This window comes from Entelurus aequoreus, linkage group LG27 (assembly GCF_033978785.1).
Source record: "Entelurus aequoreus isolate RoL-2023_Sb linkage group LG27, RoL_Eaeq_v1.1, whole genome shotgun sequence".
In the NCBI taxonomy this organism is placed as follows: domain Eukaryota; kingdom Metazoa; phylum Chordata; class Actinopteri; order Syngnathiformes; family Syngnathidae; genus Entelurus; species Entelurus aequoreus.
Genome location: NC_084757.1, coordinates 1628267 through 1648266, shown reverse-complemented (window position 1 = coordinate 1648266; position 20000 = coordinate 1628267). Strand labels below are relative to the sequence as shown.

Here is a 20000-nt window from a genome sequence, read left to right as displayed (position 1 = left end):
CATATATACACATACATATATATATATATATACATACACATATATACATATACAGTATATACATATGTATATACACATATATATATAAATATATATACACATATATACATACATATATACACATATACATACATATATACACATATATATATATACATACATATATACACATACATATATATATATATACATACACATATATACATATACAGTATATACATACGTATATACACATATATAAATATATATACACATATATATACACATATATATATATACATACATATATACACACATATATATACATACACATACATATATACATGTATATACATACATACACATATACACATACATATATATACACATACATATATATATATACATACACATTATTATATACACACATACAGATATATATACACATACATATATATGTGTGTATGTATATATGTATGTGTATATATATATGTATATGTGTATATATATGTATGTGTATGTATATATGTGTATATATGTATGTGTATATATATATATATGTGTTAATATGTATGTATATATATTAATATGTATGTATATATATATATGTGTATATATATATATATATATATATATATATATATATATATATATATATATATATATATATATATATATATATATATATATATATATACTGTATATAACTACTTTTACTTTACATGCAGTTGGCTTTTGGTCCCTCGACCAAATTTTTTTAAGCCCAATGGGGCCCCCAAGTCAAAAAGTTTGATCTATTGTAAACATTTTCATCCCATATTTCTTACCTGAAAGTGAGTTATATGTCACATGTCATAATTGTGAGCATTGAATGCCATTCATTTGAATGCAAGACAAGTAGGAAGCAGTTGAAGCGCGTCCCAAAAGATGGTCCCCCTTGCCCCACAGACTGTTCAGATGTGTTCCTTCCTGCTGAAAAGCAGAAGATTCTAATCGGTGGCAGAAAAGATTCAAACAGCTGATCGCCGCCATGGAGCTCCGGGAGTGGCGTGTTTCCACAACAAGGAAACCATGGAGGAGCTGGATTACACGTGATGAGGAAGACCAAGGACCTGCTCAGGGTAGTGGACTTGGGGAGACAGACTGCGGGACCAAAGCTGGAATGTTGTCCTCCTTTTTCACTAAATGGCGGGAAATGATTGGCAAGATTTTAAGCCCAATCCCCGCAAAAGCTGGTCATTGATTGTGCGGTTCTACTGGACACATTTCCACTGACAGAAGTGGTACCTTTTAGTACCTGGACCAAACATGCGGAGATGACACCACGAGTGTGACGGGACTGGGTACGTTCCAGACCTTTGAAACACCGGGGGGTTTACTGGTCAGTCCGTTTCAGGGTACTTGGTCCTTCTGAAGTACTTTGGGACCTTCAAGTCTGTTAGTCCTTTCCTGGACGTGACTGGGTACGTTTCAGATCTTTGAAAGCACCAGGGGTTTTACTGGTCAGTCCGTTTCAGGGTACTTTGGTACCTTCAAGTCTGTTAGTCCTTTCCTGGACGTGACTGGGTACGTTTCAGATCTTTGAAAGCACCGTGGGTTTTACTGGTCAGTCCGTTTCAAGGTACTTTGGGACTTTTAGGGGGATGATGGACCTTCTGAAGTACTTTGGGACCTTCAAGTCTGTTAGTCCTTTCCTGGACGTGACTGGGTATGTTTCAGATCTTTGAAACACCGGGGGGTTTACTGGTCAGTCCGTTTCAGGTTACTTTGGGACCTTCAAGTCTGTTAGTCCTTTCCTGGACGTGACTGGGTACGTTCCAGACCTTTGAAACACCGGGGGGTTTACTGGTCAGTCCGTTTCAGGGTACTTTGGGACCTTTAGGGGGAGGATGGACCTTCTGAAGTACTTTGGGACCTTCAAGTCTGTTAGTCCTTTCCTGGACAGGACTGGGTATGTTTCAGATCTTTGAAAGCACCGGGGGGTTTACTGGTCAGTCCGTTTCAGGGTACTTGGGACCGTTAGGGGGACGTTGGACCTTCTAAAGTACTTTGGGACCTTCAAGTCTGTTAGTCCTTTCCTGGACGTGACTGGGTACGTTTCAGATCTTTGAAAGCACTGGGGGTTTTACTGGTCAGTCCATTTCAGGGTACTTTGGTACCTTCAAGTCTGTTAGTCCTTTCCTGGACGTGACTGGGTACGTTTCAGATCTTTGAAAGCACCGTGGGTTTTACTGGTCAGTCCATTTCAAGGTACTTTGGGACTTTTAGGGGGATGATGGACCTTCTGAAGTACTTTGGGACCTTCAAGTATGTTAGTCCTTTCCTGGACGTGACTGGGTATGTTTCAGATCTTTGAAAGCACCAGGGGTTTTACTGGTCAGTCCGTTTCAGGGTACTTTGGGACCTTCAAGTCTGTTAGTCCTTTCCTGGACGTGACTGGGTATGTTTCAGATCTTTGAAATACCGGGGGTTTTACTGGTCAGTCCGTTTCAAGGTACTTTGGGACTTTTAGGAGGACGGTGGTCCTTCTGAAGTACTTTGGGACCTTCAAGTCTGTTAGTCCTTTCCTGGACGTGAGTGGGTATGTTTCAGATCTTTGAAAGCACCGGGGGGTTTACTGGTCAGTCCGTTTCAGGGTACTTGGGACCGTTAGGGGGACGTTGGACCTTCTAAAGTACTTTGGGACCTTCAAGTCTGTTAGTCCTTTCCTGGACGTGACTGGGTATGTTTCAGATCTTTGAAAGCACCAGGGGTTTTACTGGTCAGTCCGTTTCAGGGTACTTTGGTACCTTCAAGTCTGTTAGTCCTTTCCTGGACGTGACTGGGTATGTTTCAGATCTTTGAAAGCACCGGGGGGTTTACTGGTCAGTCCGTTTCAGGGTACTTTGGGACCTTCAAGTCTGTTAGTCCTTTCCTGGACGTGAGTGGGTATGTTTCAGATCTTTGAAAGCACCGGGGGGTTTACTGGTCAGTCCGTTTCAGGGTACTTGGGACCGTTAGGGGGACGTTGGACCTTCTAAAGTACTTTGGGACCTTCAAGTCTGTTAGTCCTTTCCTGGACGTGACTGGGTATGTTTCAGATCTTTGAAAGCACCAGGGGTTTTACTGGTCAGTCCGTTTCAGGGTACTTTGGTACCTTCAAGTCTGTTAGTCCTTTCCTGGACGTGACTGGGTATGTTTCAGATCTTTGAAATACCAGGGGTTTTACTGGTCAGTCCGTTTCAAGGTACTTTGGGACCTTTAGGGGGATGATGGACCTTCTGAAGTACTTTGGCACCTTCAAGTCTGTTAGTCCTTTCCTGAGACCATGGACTTTTCAAGTAAAAGTAAATGTTCCCCAATCCCCCTGGAGACTACTGCATGTTCAAATTGAATCATTTAAAACTGGAAGGGTATGGGAGGGTCCCAAAAGAACACAAGTGGTCCCAATGATTAAGGGGGTAACCCAAAAGGGCCCTAGTCCTGCTACTCAGACTCTTTGGGTACATTTCGGAACTTTTGGCGCACCAGAACTTTAAGAGATTAGTCTGTTTTGGGGTACTTTGGGACCATAAGGTGGCAGATGGTCCTTTTGGGTTACTTTGGGACACTGAGGTTTGTTAGTCCTTTCCTGAGACCATGGACTTTTCATATAAAAGTAAATAGGCCCCAATCCCTTTGGGGACACCTTTGTCTTCTAAGTATAAATGTGGTTCAAATTGAATCATTTAACCCAGAAAGGGTCTGGGAGGTTCCCAAAAGAACACAAGTGGTCCCAATAATAAAAAAGGGTAACCCAAAGGGGCCCAGCTCTGCCACTCAGACTCTTTGGATACATTTCAGACCTTTTGGAGCAGCGGGTCTTTTGGTGGTAAGTCCGTTTTACCAAAACCAAGCGGGTGGTCCTGTTTAGGTCTGTTGATCCTTTCCTGAGTCCATGGAATTTACAAGTAAAAGTAAATAGGTCCCAATCTTTTTGGAGAAACTTGTATGTTCTAAGTATCTACATGGTTTAAATTGAATCATTTAACCCCGGAGGGGTCTGGCAGGGTTCCAAAAGAACCCAAGTTGTCCCAATGATAACAGGGTAACCCAAAGGGTCCCAGATCTGCCACTCAGACTCTTTGGGTACATTTTGGACCTTTTAGAACTCTGGGCCCTTTGGTGGTAAGTCCTGTTTGGGGTACTTTGAGACCTTTAGGGGAAGATGGTCCTGTTTGGAGTACTTTTGAACCATTAGGGGAAGATGGTCCTGTTTGGGGTACTTTGGGACCTTCAGGTCTGTTAGTCCTTTCCTGAGTCCATGGACGACGCTGCTTAGACTCTCTGAGTACATTTTGAACCTTTTTGGAGCACTGTGTCTTTTGGTGGTAAGTCCTGTTTGGGGTACTTTGGGACCTTCAGGGCGAAGATGGTCCTGTTTGGGGTACTATGGGACCTTCAGGGCGAAGATGGTCCTGTTTGGGGTACTTTGGGAACTTCAGCGCAAAGATGGTCCTGTTTGGGATACTTTTGGACCTTCAGGTCTGTTAGTCCTTTCCTGAGTCCATGGACTTTGCCGCTCAGACTCTTTTAGGTACATTTCGAACCTTTTGGAGCACCGTGTCTTTTGGCGGTAAGTCCTGTTTGGGGTACTTTGGGACCTTCAGGGCGAAGATGGTCCTGTTTGGGGTACTATGGGACCTTCAGGGCGAAGATGGTCCTGTTTGGGGTACTTTTGGACCTTCAGGTCTGTTAGTCCTTTCCTGAGTCCATGGACTTTGCCGCTCAGACTCTTTTAGGTACATTTCGAACCTTTTGGAGCACAGTGTCTTTTGGCGGTAAGTCCTGTTTGGTGTACTTTGGGACCTTCAGGGCGAAGATGGTCCTGTTTGGAGTACTATGGGACCTTCAGGGCGAAGATGGTCCTGTTTGGGGTACTTTGGGAACTTCAGGGCGAAGATGGTCCTGTTTGGGGTACTTTGGGACCTTCAGGGCGAAGATGGTCCTGTTTGGAGTACTATGGGACCTTCAGGGCGAAGATGGTCCTGTTTGGGGTACTTTGGGAACTTCAGGGCGAAGATGGTCCTGTTTGGGGTACTATGGGACCTTCAGGGCGAAGATGGTCCTGTTTGGGGTACTTTTGGACCTTCAGGTCTGTTAGTCCTTTCCTGAGTCCATGGACTTTGCCGCTCAGACTCTTTTAGGTACATTTCGAACCTTTTGGAGCACAGTGTCTTTTGGCGGTAAGTCCTGTTTGGTGTACTTTGGGACCTTCAGGGCGAAGATGGTCCTGTTTGGAGTACTATGGGACCTTCAGGGCGAAGATGGTCCTGTTTGGGGTACTTTGGGAACTTCAGGGCGAAGATGGTCCTGTTTGGGGTACTATGGGACCTTCAGGGCGAAGATGGTCCTGTTTGGGGTACTTTGGGACCTTCAGGGCGAAGATGGTCCTGTTTGGGGTACATTGGGAACTTCAGGGCGAAGATGGTCCTGTTTGGGGTACTTTGGGAACTTCAGGGCGAAGATGGTCCTGTTTGGGGTACTTTGGGAACTTCAGGGCAAAGATGCTCCTGTTTGGGGTACTTTGGGAACTTCAGGGCGAAGATGGTCCTGTTTGGGGTACTATGGGACCTTCAGGGCAAAGATGGTCCTGTTTGGGGTACTTTGGGAACTTCAGGGCGAAGATGGTCCTGTTTGGGGTACTATGGGACCTTCAGGGCGAAGATGGTCCTGTTTGGGGTACTTTGGGAACTTCAGGGCGAAGATGGTCCTGTTTGGGGTACTTTGGGAACTTCAGGGCGAAGATGGTCCTGTTTGGGGTACTTTGGGAACTTCAGGGCGAAGATGGTCCTGTTTGGGGTACTTTGGGAACTTCAGGGCGAAGATGCTCCTGTTTGGGGTACTATGGGACCTTCAGGGCGAAGATGGTCCTGTTTGGGGTAGTTTTTTGGACCTTCAGGGAAAAGATGGTCCTGTTTGGGGTAGTTTTTTGGACCTTCAGGGAAAAGATGGTCCATGTTGGGGTACTTTGGGACCTTCAGGGGAAAGATGGTCCTGGTTGGGGTACTTTGGGACCTTCATTGTCCCTAAAAGTTAAGAGCCCTATTTTCTAAGTGCCCAAACCTGTCTGAGGACGCTGCCTTTCCCTAACCCAGCAAAAAAATCACCAACCCCCACTGAGTCGGAGGGCTATGTGAAACCACTACATGACCCACATCCGGACCGTTCTAAATGTAGCAAACTGAACTGGACTGGGAGGACTACATGAGGCTCGAACACGGCGTACAGTACTGATGATTGATGATGTAAATAAACATGTCACACCAGCAGCGACAGAGTCCGTCCCTTTGACAAGAATCCGCCTGATCCTCCTTTTGTTCCTTGAAATAAGCCATCACATGACAACCTAATCCCGCATCATTATCCACATCAAAACGTGCCCGTCGCCTCCGGGCGCCCGGGGGCCGGCGGCAGGGCACGCCGCCTGTGTAACGGGATGATATGGATTACGCCCGGCGGACCCGACCTTGCCCCCCCCCCAACCCCCCGCTCGGTTTTTGATGCCTGCCAGTGCAACACATGCCATGCCTCGCCCGATGGAAGCCAAATACCCCCTGATGATTAAGGTCACCCTTATAAACCTCCAACAGTCCGGGGGCAGGAGTGGCGGCGGAGTACGCCGACGGTCTTTGTGGACGCCGGGTCCTCCGGGGCATCTCTGTCCCGTCGCTGAAAAAGGCGGGAAAGAGGAAGAATGGCAGTGAAAGTTTGTCCTTTCACTGGTGTGTCAGCGTTAATCCGCCGCGTGAGACGTTTATCCCGGGATCACCAGGGATCTGACGGTCATTTGCCGCCAGCGTCCCCGAGGGCTCAGCTGGTTAGTCTGGACTCTGATGGAAATGTGTTGGACTAATTTGGCTTTAGCGGGATTGGCCCAACGCCAGTCCGCTCATCCCGCAGATTATCCCGCCATGAGCGCTTGGACGCGAGCCTCGCTCGCTCCCATCTTCTCGTCAGAGCCTTCAAGCCGACTTCAGCAGCGGAAACGGTTTTGCCCTTCACAATAAGAGCCAACTCCGACACGCACACCTCCGCTCCGGACAGGCTAGCCTCCTCCAACCTCCGAGGACAAAGCTACGAACAATGGGAGACCGGGCTTTCTGCTCCGCCGCTCCCAGTCTGTGGAACGCTCTCCCTGACCACCTGAGGGTACCACAGACTGTGGATGCTTTTAAACAAGGCTTAAAAACCCTTCTTTTTAAAAAAGCCTTTTTTTAGATATATGCATACTAGTTTTAGCTATTTGGCTGTTCTAGTTTTTGTTTTTATTTTGGTTTTTTTAATACACTATAGCACTTTGAGGTTTTTTACTCAATGTAAAGTGCTTTTTAATAATAAAATCTATTATAATTCTTATTATTATTATGTGCAAGATTTTTGTTCATTCTTAAATCCAATTTCCACAAAAACCTCATCCATATGGGAGGGGGGGGGGGAATATAGCTCGGTTGGTAGAGTGGCCGTGCCAGCAACTTGAGGGTTCCAGGTTCGATCCCCGCTTCCGCCATCCTAGTCACTGTCGTTGTGTCCTCGGGCAAGACACTTGACCCACCTGCTCCCAGTGCCACCCACATTGGTTTAAATGTAACTTAGATATTGGGTTTCACTATGTAAGAGCACCTTGAGTCACTAGAGAAAAGCGCTATATAAATATAATTCACAATATTAAGTAGTTCCCATGAGGCAGCAGGGATGTAACGATTACAAGTTTCAACGACAAACTGCGTTAGTATTACTAAATACATTTATATCAGCGGCTAACGCGCAATTTGATAGCTGGCAGCTGGCAAGCTAATCGCTAGACAGGAGCTGGTGCGCTAATCGCTTCATAACAGCTAACATGTTAATCACTAGATAGCTAGTACACTAATCACTAGCTAGTATTACTAAATACATTTCTATCAGCAGCTAACGCCGCAATTTGATAGCTAGCAGCTGGCAAGCTAATCGCTAGATAGGAACGGGTGCGCTAAATGCTTGATAACAGCTAAAATTGTATCCACTAGATAGCTAGTGCACTAATCAATAGCTAGTTTTACTAAATATTTTTTTTTATCAGCAGCTAACGCGCAATTTGATAGCTAGCAGCTGGCAAGCTAATCGCTAAATAGGTGCTGGTGCGCTAATCGCTTGATAACAGCTAACATGTTAATCACTAGATAGCTAGTGCACTAATTACTAGCTATAACTAGCTAGTATTACTAAATACATTTTTATCAGCGGCTAATGCGCAATTTGATAGCTAACAGATGGCAAGCTAATCGCTAAATAAGAGCTGGTGCGCTAATCGCTTCATAACAGCTAACATGTTAATCACTAGATAGCTAGTACACTAATCACTAGCTAGTATTATTAAATACATTTATATCAGAAGCTAACGCGCAATTTGATAGCTGGCAGCTGGCAAGCTAATCGCTAGACAGGAGCTGGTGCGCTAATCGCTTCATAACAGCTAACATGTTAATCACTAGATAGCTAGTACACTAATCACTAGCTAGTATTACTAAATACATTTCTATCAGCAGCTAACGCCGCAATTTGATAGCTAGCAGCTGACAAGCTAATCGCTAGATAGGAACGGGTGCGCTAAATGCTTGATAACAGCTAAAATTGTATCCACTAGATAGCTAGTGCACTAATCAATAGCTAGTTTTACTAAATATTTTTTTTATCAGCAGCTAACGCGCAATTTGATAGCTAGCAGCTGGCAAGCTAATCGCTAGATAGGTGCTGGTGCGCTAATCGCTTGATAACAGCTAACATGTTAATCACTAGATAGCTAGTGCACTAATTACTAGCTATAACTAGCTAGTATTACTAAATACATTTTTATCAGCGGCTAATGCGCAATTTGATAGCTAACAGATGGCAAGCTAATCGCTAAATAGGAGCTGGTGCGCTAATCGCTTGATAACAGCTAACATGTTAATCACTAGATAGCTAGTGCACTAATCACTAGCTAATATTACCAAATACATTTTTATTAGCAGCTAATGCACAATTTGATAGCTAGCAGCTGGCAAGCTAATCGCTAGATAGGATCTGGTGCACTAATCGCTTGATAACAGCTAACATGTTAATCACTAGATAGCTAGTGCACTAATCACTAGCTAGTATTACTAAATGCATTTTTATCGCCAGCTAACGCGCAATTTGATAACTAGCAGCTGGCAAGCTAATCGCTAGATAGGAGCTTGTGCGCTAATCGCTTGATAACAGCTAACATGTTAATGACTCGATAGCTAGTGCACTAATCACTAGCTTGCAGCCAACTAGTTATTAATTGCTAGTTGACAGCTAACAAGTTAATCGCTACATAGTTGATGGAGTGTTAATTGCTAACTATTGTGTTAATCGCTAGATTGGAGCTGGCATGATAATCGCAAGGTAGCAACTGGCAACTAACATTAAATGCAAGCTGGCAGCTAGCACGTTGATTGCCCCCTAGCTGATCACTAACTATTCCACCAATTGCTAGCACGTCAATTGCTGGCAGGCTAATCGCTATCTGGAAATCGGTGTGTTAATTGTCAGCTCGCAAAATACTTGTTAGTTGCTTGCTAACAGCTAGTGCGCTAATTGCTATCTGGCAACCAGGGTGCTAATTTCCAGCTATCAACTAGCTATTCGCTAGTAGGAAACTAGCATGTTAATCGTTACCTGGCAGCTAGCGTGTCGATTGCTAGGTAGTAACGGGCAGGCTAATCGCTAGCTAAGAGCTAGAGCGTGTCAATTGCCAGCTGGCAGCAAGCACATTGATCGCTTCCCAATTCCAACTGAAAACGCTAACAAAAGGACATTTAAACGCACATGGTACCAAGTACCGGTACCTGAGAATCACTACCGGTACTCAACCCAACCAATTTGTGGTACTTTCGTGTGTACTAATAAATATTAATTATGTTTGACAATACATCCTCAGTCTTATTGCAACATTTAAAAACGAGCCGATTATGATAACTGCCGCCTTTGTTTCATTATCACATGTCTGACAGTTACAAGTCCAAGACGTAACGTTGGCTCGCCAGTTCAGTCCTGGCTGAATCTCGTCTTGTGTTGCGCCCTAAAAAGTGTCAATACTGTAAGTACTGTACTTATTACGCACCAGCAGTTTCTTAGTTATAGTTGTCATTAACACATTTGGAGGTGTTTGAAATCGCCATGTAAAATCACTCATGCTAATCGGTAGCATGTATATCGCATTTTTCGATGTAAATTAGCATGGAGCTAGCGCATTTTCGGAACGGTGGAGCCTTACTTTACTTCCGACTTTTTATTGAGTCAATAACTTAGTTGTAGTTGTCATTAACACATTTGGAGGTGTTTGAAATCGCCATGTAAAATCGCTAATGCTAGTTGGTAGCATGCAAATGGTATTTCCCGATGTAAATTAGCATGGAGCTAGCGCATTTTCGAAAGGGTGGAGCCTTACTTTACTTACGACTTTTTATTGAGTCAATAACTTAGTTGTAGTTGTCATTAACACATTTGGAGGTGTTAGAAATCGCCATGTAAAATCGCTAATGCTAATCGGTAGCATGTATATGATATTTTTCGATGTCAATTAACATGGAGCTAGCGCATTTTCGAAAGGGTGGAGCCTTACTTTACTTACGACTTTTTATTGAGTCAATAACTTAGTTGTAGTTGTCATTAACACATTTGGAGGTGTTAGAAATCGCCATGTAAAATCGCTAATGCTAATCGGTAGCATGTATATGGCATTTTTCGATGTAAATTAACATGGAGCTAGCACATTTTCGAAAAGGTGGAGCCTTACTTTACTTACGACTTTTTATTGAGTCAATAACTTAGTTGTAGTTGTCATTAACACATTTGGAGGTGTTAGAAATCGCCATGTAAAATCGCTAATGCTAATCGGTAGCATGTATATGGCATTTTTCGATGTAAATTAACATGGAGCTAGCACATTTTCGAAAGGGTGGAGCCTTACTTTACTTACGACTTTTTATTGAGTCAATAACTTAGTTGCAGTTGTCGTTAACACATTTGGAGGTGTTTGAAATCGCCATGTAAAATCTTTAATACTAATCGGTAGCATGTATATGGCATTTTTCTATGTAAATTAGCATGGAGCTAGCGCATTTTCAAAAGGGTGGAGCCTTACTTTACTTACGACTTTTTATTGAGTCTATAACTTAGTTGTAGTTTTCATTAATACATTTGGAGGTGTTTGAAATCGCCATGTAAAATCACTCATGCTAATCGGTAGCATGTATATGGCATTTTCGATGTAAATTAGCATGGAGCTAGCGCATTTTCGAAAGGGTGGAGTCTTACTTTACTTACGACTTTTTATTGAGTCGATAACTTCGTTGTAGTTGTCATTAACACATTTGGAGGTGTTTGAAATCGCCATGTAAAATCGCTCATGCTAATTTGTAGCATGTGTATGGCATTTTTCGAAGTAAATTAGCATGGAGCTAGCGCATTTCCGAAAGGGTGGAGCCTTACTTTACTTACGACTTTTTATTGAGTCAATAACTTCGTTGTAGTTGTCATTAACACATTTGGAGGTGTTTAAAATCGCCATGTAAAATCGCTAATGCTAATCGGTGGCATGTAAATGGTATTTCCCGATGTAAATTAGCATGGAGCTAGCACATTTTCGAAAGGGTGGAGCCTTACTTTACTTACGACTTTTTATTGAGTCAATAACTTAGTTGTACTTGTCATTAACACATTTGGAGGTGTTTGAAATCGCCATGTAAAATCACTCATGCTAATCGGTAGCATGTATATGGCATTTTTCGATGTAAATTAGCATGGAGCTAGCGCATTTTCGGAAGGGTGGAGCCTTACTTTACTTACGACTTTTTATTGAGTCAATAACTTAGTTGTAGTTGTCATTAACACATTTGGAGGTGTTTGAAATCGCCATGTAAAATCGCTCATGCTAATTTGTAGCATGTGTATGGCATTTTTCGATGTAAATTAGCATGGAGCTAGCGCATTTTCGAAAGGGTGGAGCCTTACTTTACTTACGACTTTTTATTGAGTCAATAACTTAGTTGTAGTTGTCATTAACACATTTGGAGGTGTTAGAAATCGCCATGTAAAATTGCTAATGCTAATCGGTAGCATGTATATGGCATTTTTCGATGTAAATTAGCATGGAGCTAGCGCATTTTCGAAAGGGTGGAGCCTTACTTTACTTACGACTTTTTATTGAGTCAATAACTTAGTTGTAGTTGTCATTAACACATTTGGAGGTGTTTAAAATCACCATGTAATATCGCTCATGCTAATTGGTAGCATGTTTATGGCATTTTTCTATGTAAATTAGCATGGAGCTAGCGCATTTTCAAAAGGGTGGAGCCTTACTTTACTTACGACTTTTTATTGAGTCTATAACTTAGTTGTAGTTGTCATTAATACATTTGGAGGTGTTTGTAATCGCCATGTAAAATCACTCATGCTAATCGGTAGCATGTATATGGCATTTTCGATGTAAATTAGCATGGAGCTAGCGCATTTCCGAAAGGGTGGAGCCTTACTTTACTTACGACTTTTTATTGAGTCAATAACTTAGTTGTAGTTGTCATTAACACATTTGGAGGTGTTTGAAATCGCCATGTAAAATTGCTAATGCTAATCGGTAGCATGTATACGGCATTTTTCGATGTAAATTAGCATGGAGCTAGCGCATTTTCAAAAGGGTGGAGCCTTACTTTACTTATGACTTTTTATTGAGTCTATAACTTAGTTGTAGTTGTCATTAACACATTTGGAGGTGTTAGAAATCGCCATGTAAAATCGCTAACGCTAATCGGAAGCATGTATATGGCATTTTTCGATGTAAATTAACATGGAGCTAGCACATTTTCGAAAGGGTGGAGCCTTACTTTACTTACGACTTTTTATTGAGTCAATAACTTAGTTGTAGTTGTCGTTAACACATTTGGAGGTGTTTGAAATCGCCATGTAAAATCGCTAATGCTAATCGGTAGCATGAATATGGCATTTTTCGATGTAAATTAGCATGGAGCTAGCGCATTTTCGAAAGGGTCGAGCCTTAGTTTAGTTCCGACTTCTTATTGAGTCAATAACTTAGTTGTAGTTGTCATTAACACATTTGGAGGTGTTAGAAATCGCCATGTAATATCACTCATGCTAATTGGTAGCATGTATATGGCATTTTTCGATGTAAATTAGCATGGAGCTAGCGCATTTTCGAAAGGGTCGAGCCTTACTTTACTTCCTACTTTTTATTGAGTCAATAACTTAGTTGTAGTTGTCATTAACACATTTGGAGGTGTTTGAAATCGCCATGTAAAATCTTTAATACTAATCGGTAGCATGTATATGGCATTTTTCTATGTAAATTAGCATGGAGCTAGCGCATTTTCAAAAGGGTGGAGCCTTACTTTACTTACGACTTTTTATTGAGTCTATAACTTAGTTGTAGTTTTCATTAATACATTTGGAGGTGTTTGAAATCGCCATGTAAAATCACTCATGCTAATCGGTAGCATGTATATGGCATTTTCGATGTAAATTAGCATGGAGCTAGCGCATTTTCGAAAGGGTGGAGTCTTACTTTACTTACGACTTTTTATTGAGTCGATAACTTCGTTGTAGTTGTCATTAACACATTTGGAGGTGTTTGAAATCGCCATGTAAAATCGCTCATGCTAATTTGTAGCATGTGTATGGCATTTTTCGAAGTAAATTAGCATGGAGCTAGCGCATTTCCGAAAGGGTGGAGCCTTACTTTACTTACGACTTTTTATTGAGTCAATAACTTCGTTGTAGTTGTCATTAACACATTTGGAGGTGTTTAAAATCGCCATGTAAAATCGCTAATGCTAATCGGTGGCATGTAAATGGTATTTCCCGATGTAAATTAGCATGGAGCTAGCACATTTTCGAAAGGGTGGAGCCTTACTTTACTTACGACTTTTTATTGAGTCAATAACTTAGTTGTACTTGTCATTAACACATTTGGAGGTGTTTGAAATCGCCATGTAAAATCACTCATGCTAATCGGTAGCATGTATATGGCATTTTTCGATGTAAATTAGCATGGAGCTAGCGCATTTTCGGAAGGGTGGAGCCTTACTTTACTTACGACTTTTTATTGAGTCAATAACTTAGTTGTAGTTGTCATTAACACATTTGGAGGTGTTTGAAATCGCCATGTAAAATCGCTCATGCTAATTTGTAGCATGTGTATGGCATTTTTCGATGTAAATTAGCATGGAGCTAGCGCATTTTCGAAAGGGTGGAGCCTTACTTTACTTACGACTTTTTATTGAGTCAATAACTTAGTTGTAGTTGTCATTAACACATTTGGAGGTGTTAGAAATCGCCATGTAAAATTGCTAATGCTAATCGGTAGCATGTATATGGCATTTTTCGATGTAAATTAGCATGGAGCTAGCGCATTTTCGAAAGGGTGGAGCCTTACTTTACTTACGACTTTTTATTGAGTCAATAACTTAGTTGTAGTTGTCATTAACACATTTGGAGGTGTTTAAAATCACCATGTAATATCGCTCATGCTAATTGGTAGCATGTTTATGGCATTTTTCTATGTAAATTAGCATGGAGCTAGCGCATTTTCAAAAGGGTGGAGCCTTACTTTACTTACGACTTTTTATTGAGTCTATAACTTAGTTGTAGTTGTCATTAATACATTTGGAGGTGTTTGTAATCGCCATGTAAAATCACTCATGCTAATCGGTAGCATGTATATGGCATTTTCGATGTAAATTAGCATGGAGCTAGCGCATTTCCGAAAGGGTGGAGCCTTACTTTACTTACGACTTTTTATTGAGTCAATAACTTAGTTGTAGTTGTCATTAACACATTTGGAGGTGTTAGAAATCGCCATGTAAAATTGCTAATGCTAATCGGTAGCATGTATATGGCCTTTTTCGATGTAAATTAGCATGGAGCTAGCGCATTTTCGAAAGAGTGAAGCCTTACTTTACTTACGACTTTTTATTGAGTCAATAACTTAGTTGTAGTTGTCATTAACACATTTGGAGGTGTTTGAAATCGCCATGTAAAATCGCTAATGCTAATCGGTAGCATGTATACGGCATTTTTCGATGTAAATTAGCATGGAGCTAGCGCATTTTCAAAAGGGTGGAGCCTTACTTTACTTATGACTTTTTATTGAGTCTATAACTTAGTTGTAGTTGTCATTAACACATTTGGAGGTGTTAGAAATCGCCATGTAAAATCGCTAACGCTAATCGGAAGCATGTATATGGCATTTTTCGATGTAAATTAACATGGAGCTAGCACATTTTCGAAAGGGTGGAGCCTTACTTTACTTACGACTTTTTATTGAGTCAATAACTTAGTTGTAGTTGTCGTTAACACATTTGGAGGTGTTTGAAATCGCCATGTAAAATCGCTAATGCTAATCGGTAGCATGAATATGGCATTTTTCGATGTAAATTAGCATGGAGCTAGCGCATTTTCGAAAGGGTCGAGCCTTAGTTTAGTTCCGACTTCTTATTGAGTCAATAACTTAGTTGTAGTTGTCATTAACACATTTGGAGGTGTTTGAAATCGCCATGTAAAATCACTCCTGCTAATCGGTAGCATGTATATGGAATTTTTCGATGTAAATTAGCATGGAGCTAGCGCATTTTCGAAAGGGTCGAGCCTTACTTTACTTCCGACTTTTTATTGAGTCAATAACTTAGTTGTAGTTGTCATTAACACATTTGGAGGTGTTAGAAATCGCCATGTAAAATCGCTAATGCTAATCGGTAGCATGTATATGGCATTTTTCGATGTAAATTAGCATGGAGCTAGCGCATTTTCGAAAGGGTGGAGCCTTACTTTACTTACGACTTTTTATTGAGTCAATAACTTAGTTGTAGTTGTCATGAACACATTTGGAGGTGTTTAAAATCGCCATGTAATATCGCTCATGCTAATTGGTAGCATGTATATGGCATTTCCCATGTAAATTAGCATGGAGCTAGCGCATTTTCGAAAGGGTGGAACCTTACTTTACTTACGACGGAGCATTTTTTTTTTGAGTCAATAACTTTGAAAATGGCAACATCACCTCGAGGTAGTTTGACCGAGTCCGCTCTCAGTGCTGCTGGAGTGATCGGCGATTACTAAAGTGAGTGGGCAACATTTCCCCCTCGACACTGGCTGACCCGCGCCGTTTTTTTGGGGGGTTTTTTCTTTGCTCACCTTCCGATCGGCCGCGGGGGTCAGAGTGACAGCTGGCGTGACGTAACGTCCCGCCCCCCCCCCCCTCGCCCACCTCGCCACGCCGGGCGCGGTTATAAAGAGCAATATCTGCTTGCATGGATTGAGATAATCTGAGGTAGATTACTGCTGCAGGACACTGACATGTTTGTTGTGTAAAAGCGTGTTTATCAAACAATGTGTCCTCAGGAGGAAAAAAAAAGAAAAAAAAAAGTCTGATGCGGCAGATGGCCGACCTCTGCGCTCGCTCGCTCGCCGTGCTAAAGGCACAGCTAGTCTGCCCTTCCTGCGCTCTAATGGGATTTTAGACTCTTCCTTCAAATGAATTATACGTCCAAAAACTGGGATTATTTGTTTTAATCTCCGCCCCACACACACACACACACACACACAAAAAAATCGGACTTTGCCCCGCGCTCCTCGCATTCACGGAAAAGCTGAGCGGCGGTATCGGAGGAAGGCCAGAACCCGCGCAGAACTTGCCCGAGAAGACCGTCCCGGACCCTGCAGGAGAACCGAGTGCGGGAGAGAAAAGAGGACCGCTGACTTGCAGTGAAGGCTTCGCTACACGTCTCAACATGCCTCACTCCCAACAGAAAGGTGATATATATACATATATTTCATATTTATATGATATTCATTTAAAATGTCAACTATTAGCGTTACCTGTTGAATTATTTTGAAGTATTTATTATCCAAATACTTTCATTGAAATAATACAGAATTTAAAAGAAGGTCTTTTTTTTTATAAATGCCGGCCATTTTTTTTTTTTTTTAGGGAAGGTTATTTATTTATTCATTAGATTAAATAAATACAAATAATACACTGTAATTAAGTGTATTAAATCACAAGTTACAGTAAGCTACTGTAGATAATTCACAGGGAATTACTGTAATTGTTGAATTATTTTCAAGTATTTATTATCCAAATACTTTCATTGAAATAATACGTAATTTAAAAGAAGGTCTTTTTTTTTATAAATGCTGGCAAATTTTTATTTTTTTTAGGAAATTGTATTTATTTATTCAATAAATTAAATAAATACAAATAATACACTGTAATTAAGTGTATTCAATCACAAGTTACAGTAAGCTACTGTAGATCATTCACAGGAAATTACTGTAATTGTTGAATTATTTTGAAGTATTTATTATCCAAATACTTTCATTGAATTAATACAGAATTTAAAAGGTATTTTTTTGTAAATGTTGGTAAAATTTTTATTTTTTTTAGGAAATGTTATTTATTTATTCATTAAATTAAATAAATACAAATAATACACTGTAATTAAGTGTATTAAATCACAAGTTACAGTAAGCTACTGTAGATCATTCACAGGGAATTACTGTAATTGTTGAATTATTTTGAAGTATTTATTATCCAAATACTTTCATTGAAATAATACAGTATTTAAAAGGTATTTTTTTGTAAATGTTGGTAAATTTTTATTTTTTTTAGGAAATGTTATTTATTTATTCATTAAATTAAATAAATACAAATAATACACTGTAATTAAGTGTATTAAATCACAAGTTACAGTAAGCTACTGTAGATAATTCACAGGGGATTACTGTAATTGTTTAATTGTTTTGAAGTATTTATTATCCAAATACTTTCATTGAAATAATACAGAATTTAAAAGAAGGTCTTTTTTTTTTAAATAAATGCCGGCCAATTTTTTTTTTTTTTTAGGAAATGTTATTTATATATTCATTAAATTAAATAAATACAAATAATACACTGTAATTAAGTGTATTCAATCACAAGTTACAGTAAGCTACTGTAGACAATTCACAGGAAATTACTGTAATTGTTGAATTATTTTGAAGTATTTATTATCCAAATACTTTCATTGAAATAATACAGAATTTAAAAGGTATTTTTTTGTAAATGTTGGTAAATTTTTCATTTTTTTTAGGAAATGTTATTTATTTATTCATTAAATTAAATAAATACAAATAATACACTGTAATTAAGTGTATTAAATCACAAGTTACAGTAAGCTACTGTAGATAATTCACAGGGGATTACTGTAATTGTTGAATTATTTTGAAGTATTTATTATCCAAATACTTTCATTGAAATAATACGGAATTTAAAAGAAGGTCTTTTTTTTTTATAAATGCTGGCAAATTTTTATTTTTTTTAGGAAATTGTATTTATTCATTCATTAAATTAAATAAATACAAATAATACACTGTAATTAAGTGTATTCAATCACAAGTTACAGTAAGCTACTGTAGATAATTCACAGGAAATTACTGTAATTGTTGAATTATTTTGAAGTATTTATTATCCAAATACTTTCATTGAAATAATACAGAATTTAAAAGGTATTTTTTTGTAAATGTTGGTAAATTTTTCATTTTTTTTTAGGAAATGTTATTTATTTATTCATTAAATTAAATAAATACAAATAATACACTGTAATTAAGTGTATTCAATCACAAGTTACAGTAAGCTACTGTAGATAATTCACAGGGAATTACTGTGATTGTTGAATTATTTTGAAGCATTTATTATCCAAATACTTTCATTGAAATAATACAGGATTTAAAAGGTATTTTTTTGTAAATGTTGGTGAATTTTTTAAATTTTTTTTAGGAAATGTTATTGATTTATTCATTAAATTAAATAAATACAAATAATACACTGTAATTAGGTGTATTAAATCACAAGTTACAGTAAGCTACCGTAGACAATTCACAAGAAATTACTGTAATTGTTGATTTATTTTGAAGTATTTAATATCCAAATACTTTCATTGAAATAATACAGAATTTAAAAGGTATTTTTTTGTAAATGTTGGTCAATTTTTATTTTTTTTAGGAAATGTTATTTATTTATTCATTACATTAAATAAATACAAATAATACACTGTAATTAAGTGTATTCAATCACAAGTTACAGTAAGCTACTGTAGATAATTCACAGGGGATTACTGTAATTGTTGAATTATTTTGAAGTATTTATTATCCAAATACTTTCATTGAAATAATACAGAATTTAAAAGAAGGTCTTTTTTTTAAAATAAATGCCGGCCAATTTTTTTTTTTTTTTAGGAAATGTTATTTATATATTCATTAAATTAAATAAATACAAATAATACACTGTAATTAAGTGTATTCAATCACAAGTTACAGTAAGCTACTGTAGACAATTCACAGGAAATTACTGTAATTGTTGAATTATTTTGAAGTATTTATTATCCAAATACTTTCATTGAAATAATACAGAATTTAAAAGATATTTTTTTGTAAATGTCGGTCAATTTTTTATTTTTTTTAACAAATGTTATTTATTTATTCATTAAATTAAATAAATACAAATAATACACTGTAATTAAGTGTATTAAATCACAAGTTACAGTAAGCTACTGTAGACAATTCACAGGGAATTACTGTAATTTTTGAATTATTTTGAAGTATTTATTATCCAAATACTTTCATTGAAATAATACGGAATTTAAAAAGTCTTTTTTTTTTATAAATGCCGGCCAATTTTTATTTATTGTTTTAGGAAATGTTATTTATTTATTCATTAAATTAAATAAATACAAATAATACACTGTAATTAAGTGTATTAAATCACAAGTTACAGTAAGCTACAGTAGATAATTCACAGGGAATTACTGTAATTGTTGAATTATTTTGAAGTATTTATCATCCAAATACTTTCACTGAAATAATACAGAATTTAAAAGGTATTTTTTTGTAAATGTTGGTCAATTTTTTATTTTTTTTAGGAAATGTTATTTATTTATTCATTAAATTAAATAAATACAAATAATACA

The 20000-nt window shown here is 38.7% G+C and overlaps 2 protein-coding genes across 4 annotated transcripts in view; one reads left to right on the top strand and one right to left on the bottom strand.

Annotated features, from left to right (window-relative positions):
* The window catches only part of smx5, a 91927-nt gene that overhangs the window by 13882 nt on the left and 58045 nt on the right, over positions 1-20000 (bottom strand). The window lies entirely within an intron of this gene.
* Positions 16467-20000, top strand: part of bcl6aa (BCL6A transcription repressor a) — a 45477-nt gene continuing 41943 nt past the window's right edge. Inside the window, exon 1 of one of the 3 annotated variants that reach the window (XM_062039202.1) lies at positions 16467-16806. In XM_062039202.1, coding sequence (XP_061895186.1) covers positions 16785-16806 — 22 coding nt within the window. In that variant the 5' untranslated portion in view covers positions 16467-16784. The remainder of the gene's footprint in view (positions 16807-20000) is intronic. The other 2 variants (XM_062039201.1, XM_062039203.1) reach the window with 2 other exon arrangements.